At 40.2% G+C, this 19296-nt stretch overlaps 1 protein-coding gene across 1 annotated transcript in view; it reads left to right on the top strand.

Moving 5' to 3' along the window:
- Positions 1 to 19296, top strand: part of HMCN1 (hemicentin 1) — a gene marked incomplete at its 3' end in the record, with an annotated part of 205695 nt that overhangs the window by 46496 nt on the left and 139903 nt on the right. Inside the window, exons 5-9 of the mRNA XM_082003017.1 lie at positions 7372 to 7543; positions 8756 to 8862; positions 15150 to 15270; positions 15838 to 16101; positions 16358 to 16502. Coding sequence (XP_081859143.1) covers positions 7372 to 7543; positions 8756 to 8862; positions 15150 to 15270; positions 15838 to 16101; positions 16358 to 16502 — 809 coding nt within the window. The remainder of the gene's footprint in view (positions 1 to 7371; positions 7544 to 8755; positions 8863 to 15149; positions 15271 to 15837; positions 16102 to 16357; positions 16503 to 19296) is intronic.

Raw genomic sequence — 19296 nt, 5'->3', positions numbered from 1 at the left:
TCTAATTCCAGCAGGGACCACAAAACTTAGTGTGTACTCAGCCATCCAGTTGAAAATTCCCTTAATTTAAACTCAGCTGGTTTAAATTGATCTAAAAATCCAAGACTGAGGTTTTGTTTTTTTTCTTTGAAGCTGACATTTTGAGGCTTTCTGAAACCAAAGGGATGTTGAAATAGGATGGGGTTTGGTTTTTTTCTCTTTTTCTTTTTTTTTCTTTTCAGTGTGTGTTACTGCCTCAAAGAAATGAGATTAAGTGCGTTAAGTTCACCTTTATAGGATAACTCAAACCTTAAACTGGGCTAGTGGATTTGGATAGTTTTTGAATGAACATTCTTGTTTGTGAAGTGAAAGTCAAAGATGGGAGCAGAGGGAGAAGGGTGGAGATGGAGGAAAATGTTACCTTCCCTTCTCTTGGAGAGAGAACATAGCTGATTCTCTATGTTGAGATTTCTTAAAGAATCTAGTCAGTAATTTTGGTGGTCTTCAGTTATGTCAATACTATTTGAATGTACAGCTACCAGTGCACAACAGATAGTGTTCTTTGAACATATGTCATATCTCTCGGACTTTGTTAAAAAGTAATTTTATTGACAAACTTTCCCAGCTGTACTGGGAAATGCCAGAAGGAATCACATTCAGCATGCAACTTTGGAAATCAGTCAAATCACTGTGATTGACAACTTCTGAAATGCGTTATCTCGTGCATACGTACAAATTTATTTCTTTTTTTTTATGCAGACATCTGGACTATGTAGTGGTAGTTGAATTGCACTTCAGCTACACAACAATGCAGTGCAGAAGCTAACCCCTTGGACCCGTGTTTTCCGTTATTAACAGACTTGGTGAGACAGCTAAATCTGTGCCCTTCAGGTTTAGATTTTTGACCTGATTTGTGTACCGAGGAAGTATTTACTGGATTTTATCAGGGAAGTTTAGCTCCCCTTTCTGATAAGATTTGTCCTCACTTTGACGAAAACCAGCCTGGTCCCATGCAGTGAACCCTGTGCTGGATTGTCTCAAGAAAGAAACCAATACCTAAAAGAGTTGGTTGCCTTCCACACCCAAAAATAGTTGATGCCTGTTCTCTGCAGAACATGCCCAAGTGGTGCTGTGGCAGTCTGTGATTTGAAGAAAGGTGGCCCAGCAGAGGTTGAAACCAGTGTTTTTATTCCAGATATGTTTCTTCTGTCCAAGAAACCAGCAACTTTCCTTAAAAGAATCAGAGTAGCGTCACAGTTGCAAGTATACTGGTTGTTTCAGCAACGGACCTGTGAGGAGTCGGGGCGCAAGGCAGGCTCTTCTTTTCCCAATGTCCGAACTTACTTTTTGGTTAACTGAAATTACTTTTCTGTCATTGACAGGGGAAAGGAGTAGAAGGAGATTGGATTCACTTCATTTTCTTTACTGAAAATTCCTTTTCTAATTTGAAAGTGTTCTTTATTAACCTCTTAAAATGCACTAGACTGCTGTGCGTCGTTAAATAGCCGTTGCTTGTCTTTGGCTGCAAGGCCTCATATAAACTACCTTTGAAAGAAGCCGAGCTTTTGGAACAATTTCCATGGCTCAGCTCTCCTGTCTGCCAGAAAGGTTATCTGGGGCTCATAAAAGCATTTGTTTTGATTAGATTTTTTGTTTAGAAATAAATGGTTGTATGCTGATGAACTTCCCACTTGCCTCCCAAGTCTGTAGAAGAAACATGGTCCTGCAATGGCTTGAAGTGAACTAGGCTGTGTGAAAGCAAGATATGTTGTAAAGGAAATTAATACGATGTAGTAGACTAAGAGATGTAATCAGGAAAAAACCTCACAACAAACATAAAAAAAACATTTTAGAGCTGGAAAGACCTGTCTTAAATTCTTTTGCGGAAGTAGTGTGCTATGGAGTTTTGGTGGCTGTGGTTTAAGACATTTTCCCCCTCTTTGGGTTGTTTTCTGTCTAGATCCTTTTAATGATTCTATGATTCTAATGATCTGGCTTGCAGCACGACCCCAGAAACAGATAAGTAGGGGTGGTGAACTTTAGGAAGGAGAACGAGCAGTTGCAAGGAGAGAAGAAAGAAGAATTCTTTATGCTGGTTTCGCCTCAGAAACAATTCCTCCATGTGCCTGTGCTCATGAACTACAACACATGGAAAACAACATGTAAAACCTGAGCAACTCAAGGAAGTAACCAATGGCAAGATGATAATTTGGCTCCAGGCGCATTTTATAATCAGCGTGGCTGCTGTTAGACATTGTTTTTTATCTTTTGGTAAGAGCTGCTGCAACAGTCTCATTGCCAGTACTCGGATTTTAAGATGCTTTTTTCTTGTTGCGGTTGCTGTCAAAGGTCAACAGAGTGCTTTGGGGTCACTGAGATCATGTATGCATGTGTGCTCTCAATTAGTAATTTTATCATTATAATTCTAACAAACTTAAATCCCTTCTCCTTCAATGCAGGACTGGCTTAGAGCAATCATGAACCAGTATCTTGTGCTAGTTTATAACGTGGAGACATCATTTGTAAGATTTAGTAGTGCGTACAGATTGACCTGGGTAGAATTGCATGTTCTTTCCATCCGTGTTTTCTATTTGAGCTTATTTTCACTGCAAAATAATGATTTTAATAGAAAACTGAACAATTTAGAGAGAATCTTCTCACATGAGGCTAAGCTGCTGAAGGCTTGGACCTTGTAACTCTTTCCAGCCATGAGCAGTAAGCACAGAACTAGTCCAGGAGTGCTGGATGGGTGGGTTGCCATCTCCACACTACTGGTTGCTGTGCTTGCTGCTCAGGAAGAGGCATGTCAGGTAGATGGCCATGAGTTGGGGATGACCTTCTAGTGGTGACTAGAAGACCCCAAAAATGTGTCGTGGGAGCTAAAATTGTTACCTAGTTTGTTTTTGTTTTTGTTTTTCCTCTAAAAACAACAAGTAATTTGGGAATAATAGATTTTATTATTCCCAATAATAAAATTTTCCCCCATCGTATCTATGTTACAATGTCATTTTAGCAAATATTAAATCTGAGCTTAAGAAAGAACTTTGTGTGTAAATACCAATGTGATTCCAATTCTTATATATAGGCAAAGCCTCTGCAACGGTGCTTTACTTTGTGACTTGATTTGTTTTGCTTAAATCTCTTGAAATGAGTTTAAGCTAGACTGGAAAACTTCTTCTGAAAATGCATATAGGTTCATTAAATTCTACAATTTGCTTAAAAACTTACCTGTGGAGTTAAGATCCTGGAATTAAACAGAAACCTTTCCATATACTTAGTACAAAAAAGTGTCATTCTCGCAATATATGTGAGTAGAACAGATTGAAATTTCTTTTGGAAGCCTTTTTGGACACAAATATATAATTTCCAAAGGTAAAACTTAAAATTAGCTGGATCTTTTTGAAGCCTTGTGATTCCTGTTCCAGACTCGTCTAAAGTGAACAGAAGTTGCTGAATAGCTGGTGTCACTAGCTGTTGCAGAAATCATGTTTCTCTCTTGGGTCATGTTAATTCAGGGGTTTTGAGTAGTACGGTTAATTTTACTGTGATTTTTTTGGTATGTTCTTAAAGTATGCCTAAGTACCCTGCTTATGCAAACGTTTGGCATGCAGCACTGTTCTTACCTGGTCAGTGCTAACAGTGAAACATCACTTCACATTGCGTTGGGAGCGTTGCATTCAGCATGTCTCAGGCGAGGCATTACTAATAGCGGAGGGATAATAATTTATGAAAACATGTCCCCACCATGTCACATGTTTTGTGGATGAAGCCCTTCACTTATTTATTTAAATATTATTTCACATTTGCACAAAGATTGCTGAGTATTCATAGCTAAAATGTAAGAACAAGCACACTTACTTAAAACAGGCTGGAATCTAGTTTCTATCACAAAGTTCTCTCGCACATAAACCACATTTTTTAATGGAAAAGTATGCAAATTATGCCCAACAAACCAAGGAAGTGAGGCTCTTCTGGGCTAGTGTTATACTTCCAACAGATGTCTGGTAGACTGAAGTCCCCAGGGCTCGGTTCTGGGGCCGATCTTGTTCAATATCTTTATTGATGATCTGGATGAGGGGATCGAGTGCTCCCTCAGTAAGTTTGCAGATGACACCAAGTTGGGTGGAAGTGTTGATCTGCTGGAGGATAGGAGGGCTCTGCAGCGGGATCTGGACAGGCTGGATCAATGGGCTGAGGTCAACTGTATGAGGTTTAATAAGGCCAAGTGCCGGGTCCTGCACTTTGGTCACAACAACCCCATGCAACGCTACAGGCTTGGGGAGGAGTGGCTGGAGAGCTGCCTGGTGGAAAAGGGCCTGGGGGTGCTGGTCGACAGCCGGCTGAACATGAGCCAGCAGTGTGCCCAGGTGGCCAAGAAGGCCAACAGTGTCCTGGCCTGTATCAGCAGTAGTGTGGCCAGCAGGAGTAGGGAAGTGATTGTACCCCTGTACTCAGCACTGGTGAGGCTGCACCTCGAATCTTGTGTTCAGTGTTGGGCCCCTCACTACAAGAAGGACGTTGAGATGCTGGAACGTGTCCAGAGAAGGGCAACGAAGCTGGTGAGGGGTCTGGAGCACAAGTCTTGTAAGGAACGGCTGAGGGAACTGGAGTTCTTCAGTCTGGAGAAGAGGAGGCTGAGGGGAGACCTTATCGCTCTCTACAACTACCTGAAAGGGGGTTGTGGCAACGGGGGTGTCGGTCTCTTCTCCCAAGTAACCAGCGATAGGGCGAGAGGAAATGGCCTCAAGTTACGCCAGGGGAGGTTTAGATTGGATATTAGGAAAAATTTCTTCACCGAGAGGGTGGTCAGGCATTGGAACAGGCTGCCCAGGGAGGTGGTGGAGTTGCCATCTCTGGAAGTGTTCAAAAAACGTGTGGATGTGGTGCTTCAAGACATGGTTTAGGGAACATGGTGGCGCTGGATTAATGGTTGGACTTGGTGATCTTGAAGGTCCTTTCCAACCTTAGTGATTCTGTGATTCTGTGAATCGAGTCCTAGACCTAAGGACTCGCTCTTCAGCCCTCCATTGCTGACAGATGACATGTCCAGGTTAGTTTATTGTTGGTTTCAAGGTCTTGAAACCACTGACCGTATGAACTGGTGTTATAGAAAGCTCCTTTAAAAGATGTTTCTGAATGCAGCGATGGTTAACGGTAACCTAAAATCATAGCTCAATATTGCCAAGGATCATATTCACGATGTTATATAGAACTGACGTTGCTTCAGCGGGATTGGAAGAAACCCAAACTGCAGCCGTACGATGTAAAAGGCTGATGTAGTGTAATTTATTCTGACCAGCCAGGTGGTTTTTTAGGAGAGGCTGGGTTTTTGGGTTGCGGCCGGTTAGCCTTGACTAACAGCCGAGCTCCCGCTCAGCCGCTGGCTCGCTCCCTGCAGCCGGGCAGAAGCAGAAAAGAGGAGGAATGGGGCGAGAAAGCTTCTGGGTCGAGATAAAACCAGGGAAATTGCTTGCCAATCACTGTTGAGGGCAAAGCAGACTCGACTTAAGGAAAACTAATTTGTTGCTAGTTAAAATAGGTATTTAATCACTCGTTCAGGCAGTGAGAAACAAAGACCAGCGTGAACACCTTTCCTCCCTCCTTTCCCAAGCTCCGCTTCACTTCTGACTCCTCCTCCCTCCCCTCAGCGCTGCAGGGCCACGGGGGTTGTGGTCAGTACACGGGGGCTTTTCTCTGCTGCTCCTTCCTCCTCACGCTCTTCCTCTCCTTCCCTGCCGTCTCTCCCACGGGCCGCGGTCCTGCCAGGCAACATCCGCGCTAGCGCGGAGGCCTCTGCTCCCGCACCTGCAGCACCGCCTCCGCTCTTTCTCTCACTCGGGTGCTGCAGGGCTCTCTCTCACACATTTTTTTTCCTCACCCCTCACGGCCTAGGCAGCATTTTGCCCTTTCTTAAATACGTTTACACAGCGGTGCCGCCAGTGTGGCCGAGGGACTTGGCTGGGGCTGTTGCAGAACCGACTGGGACCGGCCATGTCCGGCACAGGGCAGGCCCTGTTCTCCTCTCAGAGGCCGCCATGCTGCCAGCACCTTGCCACCAAGACCACATACCTAGATAAATCAGGTTATAGAAACAAATTTTATAGTTGTGTCATCTGCCTGTAGTATTCTAATTTTATGCTTGGGCAAAATAGTGTCTCATCTCCTCTTGCCTACCACGAACCTGAGGTAAAGCCCGCATGCTGTGCTCTGGGAAATCCGGCATCACTTGCGTGACGCCATTTCTGTCAGTCCTGGTCATGTTATTGGTGCTGGGTGATCTGATAGTGCTCAGCTCCAGCGTCAGCAGTAGTTGAGGTATATAGGTGAGACCTTAGACTGTCTGGGTTTTGGCTATCTTTGTTCCTTAGTTATTTTCACTTGAAATAGGTGATAATGTAGACCTATGCTTTGGCTTCTTTTAAAATGTTATTTTATTTGATAATCATTGATTGAAAATATTTAAAATTAAGGGCTGTAATTCTGTAAGGCACAAATTTGGTTTTGGTCACAAGAATTTCTTTTCTAAAGCATTGTTCCCCTCTATTCCAACCTGTGCCTAACAGTAATTTTTATTGGGTGCTTTAGGCGGGGGGAGGAAAAAATAATCAAAAAAGTCCCTAGATAGCAATTACTGTGTACAGCTGGATGAGGGAGTTTTCCTTCTTGCTGCAGGCAATTAATAGTTAGATGATGACCAGAATATGCATAGATTTGTATGCCTAATTCCTTTTTAAAAGTGTACATGTAGATGTTGTGTAGAGGTGTATCCAGATCTGTTTCTGTACTACTTTAAACATCATGCTGATCATGGCTTCAATAATATCTTCTCTTAAAATTGCATGTCTTTTAAGTATTAATTTTTTTTTTTAAATGCTCTAATGTGGTAAATAAGCCTATTCACTTCAGAATTGATAACTGCACTGGTAAGACAACATAGTTTTGGTCCTTGTTTTTCCAGGCTATCTGTTTTGTCATATCGTGTATATTGATTCTCACACTGAACAGCAGAAGTTGAAGCATACCTTGGCTTTGATGTTGGTGCTTTGTTTCCTATATGTTCCCGGCGTGCTGTCTTCTTTCTGTATGCCTGTGCTCTTGTGTGTTCCTGACAGAAGTTGAAACCCTGCGTGTGCTGTCTCCGGAATATTTTTGTTGAAATGGATGCATTGGGTGATTGCATTAGGCAAGTCCTTTGCTGCTGTGTTTGCTCAGGGTGGTGTGGTAGCTGTGTGTCATCAGGTAGTAGTATCACAGGTGAAAGTAGTGATCTTCTATTATAAGAGAAGTTAACATGGAATCTCTACATGACAGTAGGGACAATATTTCAGGAGGAAATATTTCAACAGCAAATACTGTTGACAGTATAATAACAACTGTTGTTTTCTCTTCTAGGTGTTAAAATGGGTTGAAGAAGCAGTTCAAGCCTCCAAAGTGCATCTCTTGTCTACAGACCATTTGACCATGGCTGTAAACACTTGGCAGATCCCTTTTGATCCAAGTCTGAAAGAAGTTACAGTGTCCTTGAGTGGTCCTTCACCAACAATTGAAATTCATGATCCATTAGGTGAAGTACTTTATACCTTCTTTTGTGACAGCAAAACAAGTGAATGAAAAAGGCAAATCATCTCTACTGTCTCCAATAGAGAAGGCTGTGTTCATGATTCATTCGTCTTTCACATTGTGGAAAGCAGTATCAGGATTTCTGGATATTTTTTGGTTTTATTTTTAAAATACAGAATCTTTGTATATGGGCACTTCTGATGTTTCAGTTGTTCCCAGTGTTCCATTTATTTTTTTTGACTCAGAGGAAACTGGAAATCCTCCCTATTCTGACTGCTTTACCTCACCTACATCTGTTTTCTTACTGTTCGTTCTTGCATTCCAAATTTCTGGACACTCTTGATTTTCATGTATTTATGTAGTCACTGAACCATCATTTAGGGGTTACACCATGGTTGTTTTTTATGTGGTAAAAGGTAAACCAAGGTCTGGATTCTTTGAACTATGAGAGCATTCAGAATCAAACCCTGTTTCATGTGCCCATCTATAGCTGAACTATGTGCAATGGGGAATGCAATTATAGATTTGGATGCTAATTTGTAATTGAAGATATTTTGAACAAATCTACTGTTTGTTGTTATGTTGATGCCTTAGGAGCCTGGAACAGCACTCCAGAAATAAATTCAGACGTACTTTGTATTCTGTGAAGGATTTTTGGCTAAGGATTATAGCTTAAGTTTTAGTATCTTGGAAATATTTTATGCACTGAGGCATTCTTCTGTGTTTACAAGAAAGAAATTTACTCAGAGTGTCTCTTCAAACCGTGATAACACAATTCTGGGCGCAGCTGTCAGGCTTAACTGAAGCCTTGACCCCATCTATATGTTTTACCTTCTCATAGGTCAGCTCCATGCATCTAAATCCACATAGTTTCACTGAAGTTAGTCAAGGCATGTCTAATAAGCTCTTAAAAATTGACACTGGGTCATCCCATTCTCAACTTCTTCACCTTTCTCTTTAGTGCTCTGAAAGACCCAGATGTGTCTTTCAGACAGATGAAAAGTGTGAAAATAAATGAGCATTTTTAGTATTCTGGTAAAGAATTACAGGGAACTTTGACTGTTGTAAATGTCATTGACTGTGAAGCAGAAAGTCAGGCATCAAAAATACATCATCAGGACAGAAGAACAATATTGTATTTATGCTCTTTTTTTTTTTTTTTTTTTTTGGCAATACTATATTTACTCAATACTGTATTTACTCCCTGTTTTTTTAGGTAAGCAGATCAGTAAAGGGTCAGGACTGAATGAATTGCTAAATATCCACAACTCTGCAAAGGTAGTAAATGTCAAAGATCCAGAGCCTGGAACGTGGACAATTAAGGTAAAGTTATTGCAGAAAACATATATGACTTGTCCTATGGCTTATAAGGGGGCTGTACAATGATTTATAACGTTATTTATTGTAGGTATTCCTAGATGAATTTGTGTTATAATAAATGTCCATTCTGACATATATGTTCTAACATATTCTGAAGGCAGTAGTAAAAGATGTATCAAGATGATCACATATTGGACATTACTATCTTAAGTGACATCCTTAGGTCATGCTTTTCCTTTGGATGGAAAAAGGATGAAGTGAATGCTGAATTTTTGGAGTCTAATGAGCAGATACTCTGTAGAGAGCATGGGCGCATGAGGGCTTTCCTGTGTATAGTATGTTTGGAGAACTAGGAGAGGGAGATGATGTGCACTTTGCAGGCCAGAGGTTTCATCAGCAGGCCCACATAATCAATATACAGTTAATTCAAACTCCTTATCTGTAAATTATTTAAATACTACAGTACGTAAACAAATCTGTTCATGTGGGTGCTATCCTAGCACATGCAGTTACAGAATGGACCCTAAAGGATTTGGAAATGTTAAGAAATTATGTTGCAATAGGACCAGGGGTAATGGTTTTAAACTGAAAGAGGGCAGATTTCAACTAGATCTAAGGAAGAAATTTTTCACCATGAGGGTGGTGAAACCCTGGCCCAGGTTGCCCAGAGAGGTGGTGGATGCCCCATCCCTAGAAACATCCCAGGTCAGGTTGGACGGGGCTCTGAGCAACCTGCTGTAGTTGAAGATGTCCCTGCTGATTGTGGGGGGCAGTTGGACTAGATGGTCTTGAAAGGTCCCTTCCAACCCAAACTATTCTATGATCAACATGATTAGCAGTATTAACCAAACAAGAAAGGATCGTTAAGACTCTGTTGGAATGGTCTTCTTGGAGCTGACCGAGCAACTTAATGTGAGCCCTTGATCAAGCTCCCTATGCCAAAAGTTGCTGCTCCCACAACAATCTGTAGGAAAGTTCCCTGAGTGTTTGGCTGGAGCCTCCTTACCCTGAGCATGATCAATGTGCGCTGAAATAGATGAAGAGCAATCATACCTGCTGGTTCTGAGAGCTGCAGCAAGCAACCAGCTCCTAGGTAATGATACATTAATGTACTTGCGTCTGAAATGAAGGGACAAAATGTCTCCGCAATGAAAGGGCCACTTAGAACTATGGTTCTGTGGGATTTTCTCTGGGTGATGGTGCTAGTTTAAATGTTTGCGGTTGGCCACGTGTTCCTGTCAGTGCCATATAGTGGTTGTGAGGCATGTGCTGCGCAAGATGTGTGAGTGCAGTAACTTCCAAGAGCACTTACGACCTGTTGCTACACAAATTGCTGGGGGCTGTGAATTGAAGCCAGTGTACCTGAAATCTTTACTGTTTATAGATCATTAAATGTATGTATAAAATAGGTGTAAATCAGGAACAGAAAGAGGATTGCTTAGACTAGCCTTAACCCCTAGTTTAGCATAGATTCAAGTTAACACAATATATCATACCAAAAATTGTTTACCTGAAACCGTAATATGGAAAAGGGATGAGAAAGAGTGTTTAACTATAATGCGGTAAACTGGAAGATGAAGCTTAGGCATTGGCTAGACTTAGGGAAATGTATGTATTCATCATTTTGTTTTACAACGTTTTCATGATGTCATTTTAACCAACTGTTCAAAATGTAATTGCACCAAATGTGAATGGAATGTTAAAACTTTAAGGATTGTGCTGTGGATAAGACAGTATCTAAATAAACTTCAGCACTAGCCCCAACTCTGTTTTTATGGCTAGATGCTGATGTTCCAAAACACTTGAAACATATTAGCTAACAAATGACACCCCGCTACCACACCTTAAAAGCTGTGCAAGGCCTAACTGTTTATTGTAGAAATCACACCATTTAACTACGTTTTGTGGACAGATTATCTTCAAACAAATAAAGGCGAATCTGTACCATGAGCTGGTTCGTAGGGGACAGTGTGTTGAGATGTACGTGCTTAGAGTGGGGGAGAGGAAAGGAGGTATAATGAACTGTATGTTTTTACATCATCTTCTCAGCTCTGGTGTGTAACTGTGGCCTAAACGGACTCATGCTTTGCCTTATTGTTGTATACTTCTTTACGTAGGTGAAGCAGAACAATCCCAGCTTTTCTAAATTGATGTGGAAGCGATCGTACTGGTATAGGTCCCTTCCAACTGAACTATTCTATTCTAGAAGTGTAAATACTGTATTGTCAGTTTTGGAGGGGAAGTCACCCGTGCGAGATGCTCTCATAGCCAAGTTCCCTATGAGGCATGCTGAAGGGATCCATGCTGTGTATTGTCTGTGCCATATGCACAGAGGCAGTTTGAAAAGGATTATTAATTCACGTACAGCACTGTAGGAAACTATTGGTACTGCTGAAGAAGTGGAACTGGAAAAGCATGTTGAGCTCAGCAGCTCTATGGAGAATTGTTTGAATGTCTGTCTATGCTTCCAGGACCCGAAACGCTGAAAAACCTGATACAGAGACACCCTGGTGGTCTGTAAAGAACACAAAAAAAAAAGTTTGGGTCCTGCTGGACTTAATAACATCAGACTTATTGGGTACTGAGAGAACTTCTCCTACAGTTAGTGCCTTACTATTCAACTCTGTAGCCTGCTGGAGTCTTTCGGCGTGCAGTCCAGTACGCATCCGATGCCCTGCAACACAGAGAAAGAGAGTGCAGAAAAAGCAAAAGCCCTGTGTGATCTCTCCCTGGCCCTGCGTGGATGTTGCTAAGCTGAGGCCTTTTTGGACTTGAGCTGAGCCATGAGGAACCTTTTGTGTGTGCCTGCACTGTGTTGCCCAGATTTGTGGATTCCGGGAGCTCCTGAGAGAGGAGCTCGCCACTCTTAGCGGCTTGATGTGGAACACCCTCCGGAGCTAATAAGGTCTCCTAAAGCCAAGGCTGGTGCTCAGCATGCTGCAAACAGCCAAGTGGCTCAGCTGGAACCAGGCCAGCATGCTCAGCTAGACGCAAACCAGCCCTGGCCAAGGCATCAGGCTGCTCCTGCAGTGAGGGTTTGTAAGGTTTTTATTTTTCTGAGCTCAGCACAATGCTGTTGCCAATTCTGTGGAGAATAAAACATTCAAATTTACGTATTTTGGGTTTTAAAAAAAGAAAAGAAAAAAATTGCCTTGAATATAGTTGAAATATTTTAATTACTTTAACTTTTATGAGCAAACCAGGTCTTAATTAGGTTTGTGCAAAGAGCTTCTATAGGTACTTGTCACCCGGAAGGGCAAAAAGTTGTAATTTTAGTATTGATAACAAATCATGGTGAGCTAAACAGTATTAGCCAATGCTAAATCAACTGGAGAATGACTGGTCCATGAAGATCCCACCTTAATCCACAAACAAGTGTTAGTGCAGTTTCAGTGCTCAGCAAAGCCTTTAAATCACAGGTCTGAGTAATCCAGTTGCCTCCTCTACTGCAGGACACTCACTTCTAGTTGCCTGCAGGTACTTCAGTACGAGCACATCAAAGCTGTGCACGTATGTGTATTTTATAAATAAGTTTTCTTTCCAGGTCTGCTATAGTACTCTTGGTTGACAAGGTGACAGGAGTCGTCGTTCATTTGTGTGACTGAGAAAAGGAGAGGAAAAGCAATGAGAGAGAGATCAGCAGAACTTGGCTGCTGTTGCGATCAAGACAGGTCCTTAATGACTGCTGCTGCTGTCACTCCCTGACACCCATGTAGCCAAACGCGGCTGGTTCAATGGAGTGTAATGACAAACCAGTCCAGAGTGATTCCTGCGGAATGGAGCACATTCCTTACAACCTAATTCAGCTATCTCCATCACTGTAAATATAAGTACATAAATATAACCATGCAATTAAAAAAAAAATATATTTAGCCATTGCAGCTTGGCTTTTCTGTTGTGTGAAAATTAAGAGTTTGTTTTACGAAAACCTATGCATTTTTTCATACTTTTGTTTATAGATAGATGTATTTTAGGCAATTTTCTTTTGTATTGTTTGCAAGACAGGGAAAGCATTTTTTCCTGAAACCTGTGACAAATACGTGTTTTGCTCTTTTTGTCGTACTTGCCCAGTCTGGGAGGGGAAACGCTAACGTATGATACCAGTGATCCATGTTAAACTACAAATAACGGGAAGACACTTGTCAAAAATACTAATTGGAAAGCAATCCTTTGGGATGAAATTTATTCTTAACTGTTGGCATAAGAATGCCAGCTCCTAGGCATGACAGTGATAGATGCATTTATCGCTGCTAGTAAGTGGTAACATTTTATGATGTTGTTCCAGTCCTAAAAATTCACAAGTATCCAAAGGTCTGAATAATTCATAAAGAGAAATAATTTCCCAATGTGTTTTTATATGGATTGTTTACTCTGCTTTAGTCACTGGCTTGTTTTGTTTGCACAAAAATTTTAAGGCTGTGACTGAAGACTTAAAAAAACCTTTGTGAAAAGTTTTAATCACACTATAAATTCCTTATAAAGATGCATAAAGCTATAAAAAGAAAACTTCGTCACTCAGTTTGTCTAATGAAATTTTAACTGCCAATTAACGCTTGATAACATGAGTTGTTTGGCACACTTAAGTATTTCCTTGTATTGTTAACAGCTGGTTTATATAAAAAAGGCTTTAGTAGTGATTTTTCTGAGGTGAAAGGCTAACCAAATAGAAGCGAATCGAGGTTGTTTTAATCAGATAGACATCAATTTGTCATAGTGTCTAAATGGCTGTCCCTAGGCAGCTATAAGAAACTACTGTTTAATATTCACATGCAGCTGTATGTGTATAACCAACCAGAAGTGGTTACTAAACTGCAGGAATTATGTATTTGAGAATGGATCAGATAGTACTCTCTAGATAGATAAAGCTCAGTGGAATTATTTTAATACTGATTTTCTTTCACATTGCAAGTCTCATATGCTGTATCGTCTCACTGAAAAAAACACCAAAAAACCAACATGGAGTAGGTTCTACTAACCATGGATTTGATCTTGGTATCATATATCTTAGATATCACTCTTCACAGCCTTTTGAAGCTATATTTTTTTCCTACTGTTCTGGTTGAATCATCCATGGGTTTGTCATTGTTAAGTCTGTAAAAAAAAATTTAAGTCCCTGCTCAGAGCAGCGCAGCAGTGGAGGTTTTGTTGGGTTTTTTTTTTTGTCTCTAAGACCTGAACGGTGTGGAAGTAGGTGAGGACAAAAACCTTTGGGCTCCTGTGCACTCTTGGCAAGTAGCAGTTGTCCTCTTCTTTCTCAGCAGAGAATGATAGAGTAACTTGAAGATAAATCAAAACAATTGATTTTGATCCTCCCAGGGAGGTGGTGGAGTCACCATCACTGGAAGTGTTCAAAAAACATGTAGACGTGGCGCTTCGGGACATGGTTTAGGGGGCATGGTGGTGTTGGGTTAACGGTTGGACTTGATGATCTTGAAGGTCTTTTCCAACCTTAATGATTCTGTGATTCTCTAATTGTAAGTTTGAGGACTTGCATAAAAGCAACTGTACCCTCCAACAATGTAAAGCTAAGGCTTTTCAAGGAGCTGGTGGACGAGTGGGGGTTGTTTGTGATTTGTTTTTTTGCTGATTCAACCAGAACGATGAGGTGGGGGTGCGTGGTGGAGAATAGAGAGGGGAGATATTTCTGCATCTTCTGCTTTCCCCCCGAGACCTGGGCTGGGAACGAGAAGAACCATTAATACACAGTATTGATTGAGGCTGGTCTGTGCTTGCCACTTGTGTCATGAGACGCAGTGCCTAGGGTTTTTGATGACATGCCTCATGGGTAAAATTAGTTTTGTGTATACTTCAAAAGGGAGCTTGCTATAATGAATAAAAAGGTAAGATAAATTATTGTAGCACTGGAAGTGAATTGTTTATATACACTATCAGCAAAAAATTCACACAGATTTTTTTTTTCTGTTGACTTGTGTTTCAGGTACTATTTTGTAATATATTTTATAATGGTCAAAATCCTAACTTCCAGACAGCCTCCCATTACAGTCACTGGCATGTGACAAGCAGTTGTTGATCTTGTGTGGTTGCATTGTGATTTACCCCCAAGGCAAATCGTCTCTTTTTGCTGAGGCTACAGTTGTAGGGTCCAGTATCTGAAAGTAAAGCTTTATTAAAGGCATTTTTACTTAGAACTTTTGGCATAAGCCTCCTTTCTGTCTTGTTTTTAATGAAAGCTGAAGTCTATCTGCTGAACTCAGTGGATGGATCTGAAACTTTGCAATTCCTGAAACGCTAATTATGTGCATGCTCTTTCACACTATTGCTTTTTTCAGACCTCGAGCAGTGGAAGGCACTCTGTCCGGATCACAGGTCTCAGCACGATTGACTTTCGAGCTGGGTTTTCTAGGAAGCCAACACTAGACTTTAAAAAAACATCCAGCAGACCAGTGCAAGGTTTGTTTCCATTTTATTCCATGCTAAACAATAACTGGTTTTGGGCCCCCAGAATCAAGTAGAACTCTGTAATGGTCTCTCTGGAGAACTTCATTGTAAATCTGGGGCTGCTGTTGGTTGGTTCTTGGGCCTTGAATGTGTAAGAGCAGCCAATGTTCCTGTTCTACCATACTACAGTATTTTTTTTCGTATTAGCTTGGTTTTTTACGTCACATAAATCCAGATTTTTTTAGCTATGAAATGCCTCAAAACTGCAACTCTGTTTCTGTTACTTTTGGAGCTTCAGAAAAAGCCTTTGCCTCTGGGGCATGGTGAGGGGTCAATAAAAGAGGCTGCTATTTCAGAAACACCGGTTATTTAAACCCTAGTCGGTGCTGTGACTCCTGACAGCTAATAAGCAGAGCACAGCTTAGCACAACTTAGTTTTTTTACTACTTAGTAAGTAAGTGTTGAACTTGAATGGTGCATTCATGGGGTAGTGGGCCATAAATATGGCATTTAACCTTTCCTTTTATAATTACTTATTTTTTTTAAGCACTTTAAAATAGCATGTGTCTGTTTTTCTAGGGATTCCTACCTTCGTGCTGCTAAATACCACAGGGATCTTTCTTCCAGCTAGAGTAGACCGGCTGGAACTTCTGAGTGTTACAGGGGAACTTCTTAAGACTTTGCCTGTGAAATACTATCCCGACAGAAAGCCCTATGGACTATGGAATATTTCTGACTTCATTCCACCAGATGAAGCTTTTTTTGTTAAAATAATGGGCTATGACAAGGATGATTATCTTTTTCAGAGAGTTTCAAGTGTTTCATTTTCTAGTATTACTCCTGGTAAGAGATTTTAACTTGAATTTGTCATATCTGAATCAGTTAAAATTGATATCTAGTATCTTTTTCTAACTTACACAAATACTTTCTGTGCTGTTGCCTTCCCAAGTTCTATCTCTAGATTGTGATGGACAAGTTAATGTCACTATCTACGAAGTATAACTTTATCAGAAATTGAATTTCCTTTTAATAAAAGGAAAATACAAGATAGATGTTAGTAGCTCTTAATAATCTTTTGGGGAATATTTGCTTTCTTCAGATGCTCCAAAAGTTACAATGCCCACCAAGACTCCAGGATATTACTTACAGCCAGGGTCTGTTCCTTGCCACGTAGAAAGTCTTATACCTTTTACTCAGCGTTTTACTAAAAATGGAGTAAAACTAGGAGTGGATCAGTTCTTCAAGTAAGTAGCGACTTTTTTTTCCCCAGTACAGTTTTATTTCCTGTTTATATCCTATGACTTCTATTTATTATTTAGTATTACACTGCTTATGTCCTATTACTTCCATTCTGTTATTTTTGGTGGTATTCATGAGGGAGGCTGTATTCTATGGAGAGCTTTATAATCTAAGTATATATGCATGTTTGAGGAGGGTGTACACTCTCCATAGGTGGTGAGATTATATGGTCCTGGCCAAAATCCCCCTCAAATGTGTGCTCTTAAGTTATGATACACTGGGTCTAAACACCTAGAAGGCAAATGCTTTTAATGTATATTTTTTGAAAGTTATGTAAAGTAGCTCGGTAGCTAGCTTTTTTCTGGAACACACTGCTCACACACACACGAATACACCCCATGATACATAGATGATTACGTAACATGCATTCATTTGCTTTATTTTTAATGGCCTTTCATGGATGCCCTAGAAGTATGTTCTATGACCTATCCTAGAAAATTTTCCTTGTCAGAAAAATCTCTCAAAACAGGAAAATTTACACTGAATATATTTGATTATAAAATAATATGATAAATATTGTAAATAAAATAATATGATTGCTTGCTCTTTCTCTGTAGAATGAGATACGAACGGAAAAAAAAAAGGAATTATAAATGAATTAAAATATTCATAAAATCCATTTTGTAATTCTGATAGTTGAAAGCAAAAGGGAAGTATGTACCGGAGAGCAATGTCGGCAGCCTCTGTTGGCCTCTTGTAAAGCCTGAAGCACTCGAGGAGAAGACTGAAGGCTAAGTTCTAGCATTCAATAGCAAGTACATGATTACCAAAATAAATACATTCTGATGCTCCCTTGTACACTGTTGGCAGTGTGAAAAGCTGCAGCTCTTTTTATTTTATTATTTTTTTAATGAGATGCCATTTACATTTAGCCAACCCTGGCACATACTTTAGCAGCCGTGTAATTTTTTCCATTCTTTAGTTATCAAACTTCTACTCCTTGCTTTTCGCATATCCAGCACCTTTATGATCGGGCTGCATTTTTCATTTTTGTATTACAGACCAGATGAATGAACAGATCATCCATGTTAATGTAGCAAAATATATTTCAAGCCAAATATTATTGATCACAGGTAAATAGGATCTAATTCAGTTTGGCTTGTCTGTGTTTTATTAGTAGCGAAGTTCCATACAGGATTTGTCCAGCTTACTGGTTTAGAGCAGATTTGAGCTGTATTATAGCTCTGCATTGCATGAGTTTGAGTTTTGTTTTGGTGACAAGATTTCCTCCTTACTCAATATTTTTTCATACATATTTAAAAAAGTAAATGGTTTATAAATTGAATATTCTAGTTCTAACGTGACAGTTGTCTATGTTGAAAGTACCATTAGAATGAATATAGCTTAAGGGTTTTTCAAGTGAATGTACTTTGAAAATTTTTTTTATACTTTGATTCCAGAAGTACTATCAGCTGTAATAATAATGACTAATTTTAAATGAGTAACATCTGTAGGAAAAAGAAATTGCTCTAAAATTGCAACAGCTTTGTTTTTCTAGACTTCTGCAACCTCTGGTAGTCTAGTAAGAAAATCTGGATCTTAATGAATATCCTAGTGCATTTCTGACAAGTCTGATTGAGGAGACCAAGAACAGTAGTTAAGCACCTCGTTCCAGTGGGAAATCAGTGGGAACTGAGCACTAATGTGCCCTTGAAATCCATTCTGTATGGCAGATCCCACCAACCCTGCGAAGAACAGAGTCAGCAAAAACAACATGTGAAATTCTGACAAGAAAGACAATCCATTTAGTTAATAATCATAATAACAATTAAAAAAAAAAAATCACTCTGAATCAACCAGTATTTGTGGTTGTTAGTCAAGTCTAGTATCTGATTAGCTAAACCATGCAGAATATATCCCTTTGAACTCTGCGCTAGCTAGTGCAGTATTTGTGAAGCTGAGGTTTTAGTTCCTCCGTGTGAGCCACAGCCTGCTGCTGGTAACTTCACAAGTGAAAACGCAATGTGGAGTGCAGTGGTTTGTGGTGACCAAGAGATGAGGTTAGGTACAACGTGAATATCACTGTGCTTTCTGCCAGTGTTTCTACAGTAACTAATAACCAGGATGTGATTGGGGCTTTGGGTTTTGCAACTTGGCTAAGGGAGTATGTTTGTATTTTCCAAACTGACAAGATAAGTGGCTTGATCAGCAAATTGCATATACTGTAAAGTGATTTGGGTAAATAAATGACTTGGTGTTGAAAGGTGCTGAGTTATCCCAACAACGCATGTTGCGAAGAGTTGTGTGCAGTTACTGCTTTTTAAGAGTCAGTGCTAAAGTGTGCAGCAGATGCCTTGAGGTGTGTATTATTCATTGCTGCCATTGTTGTATTTAATTTATTTTTTTTTAATAGACCGCTGCAGGTCTCTGTTTGCCAAGCTTTTGCACTCTGGACGCATTTCCTCTTATGCTTCTGTTCTTAAGGCTTCCATGTTTGACATCTGGTGTATAGCAGAAGTCAGGAACGAAGAAGAATAGGATTGCATAACTTCACTTTTAACATACTTTCCATGAAAAAGAGAAGTTTCTCACTTTTTACTTGGAAGAAACACTACCTTGTTCTTTAATGTTGGCAGCTACTGCCATTTCCATTTGCCAGCATTGCACTGTAAAATGTCATGGATTTTATATATGATATATTAGGTTATCTAGAATAAGTATGAAGTAAGAGTAAGTAGGAAGCCATTTAAGGTCACTGTATACTGTTTTCATTTCTGGTGTAGTTGGATTGCCTGTCTC

The sequence above is a fragment of the Phaethon aethereus genome, assembly GCF_964289735.1.
Source record: "Phaethon aethereus genome assembly, chromosome: 8".
NCBI lineage: Eukaryota > Metazoa > Chordata > Aves > Phaethontiformes > Phaethontidae > Phaethon > Phaethon aethereus.
The sequence above is the reverse complement of the archived record's forward strand: the minus strand, read 5'-3'. Positions and strand labels throughout refer to the sequence as shown.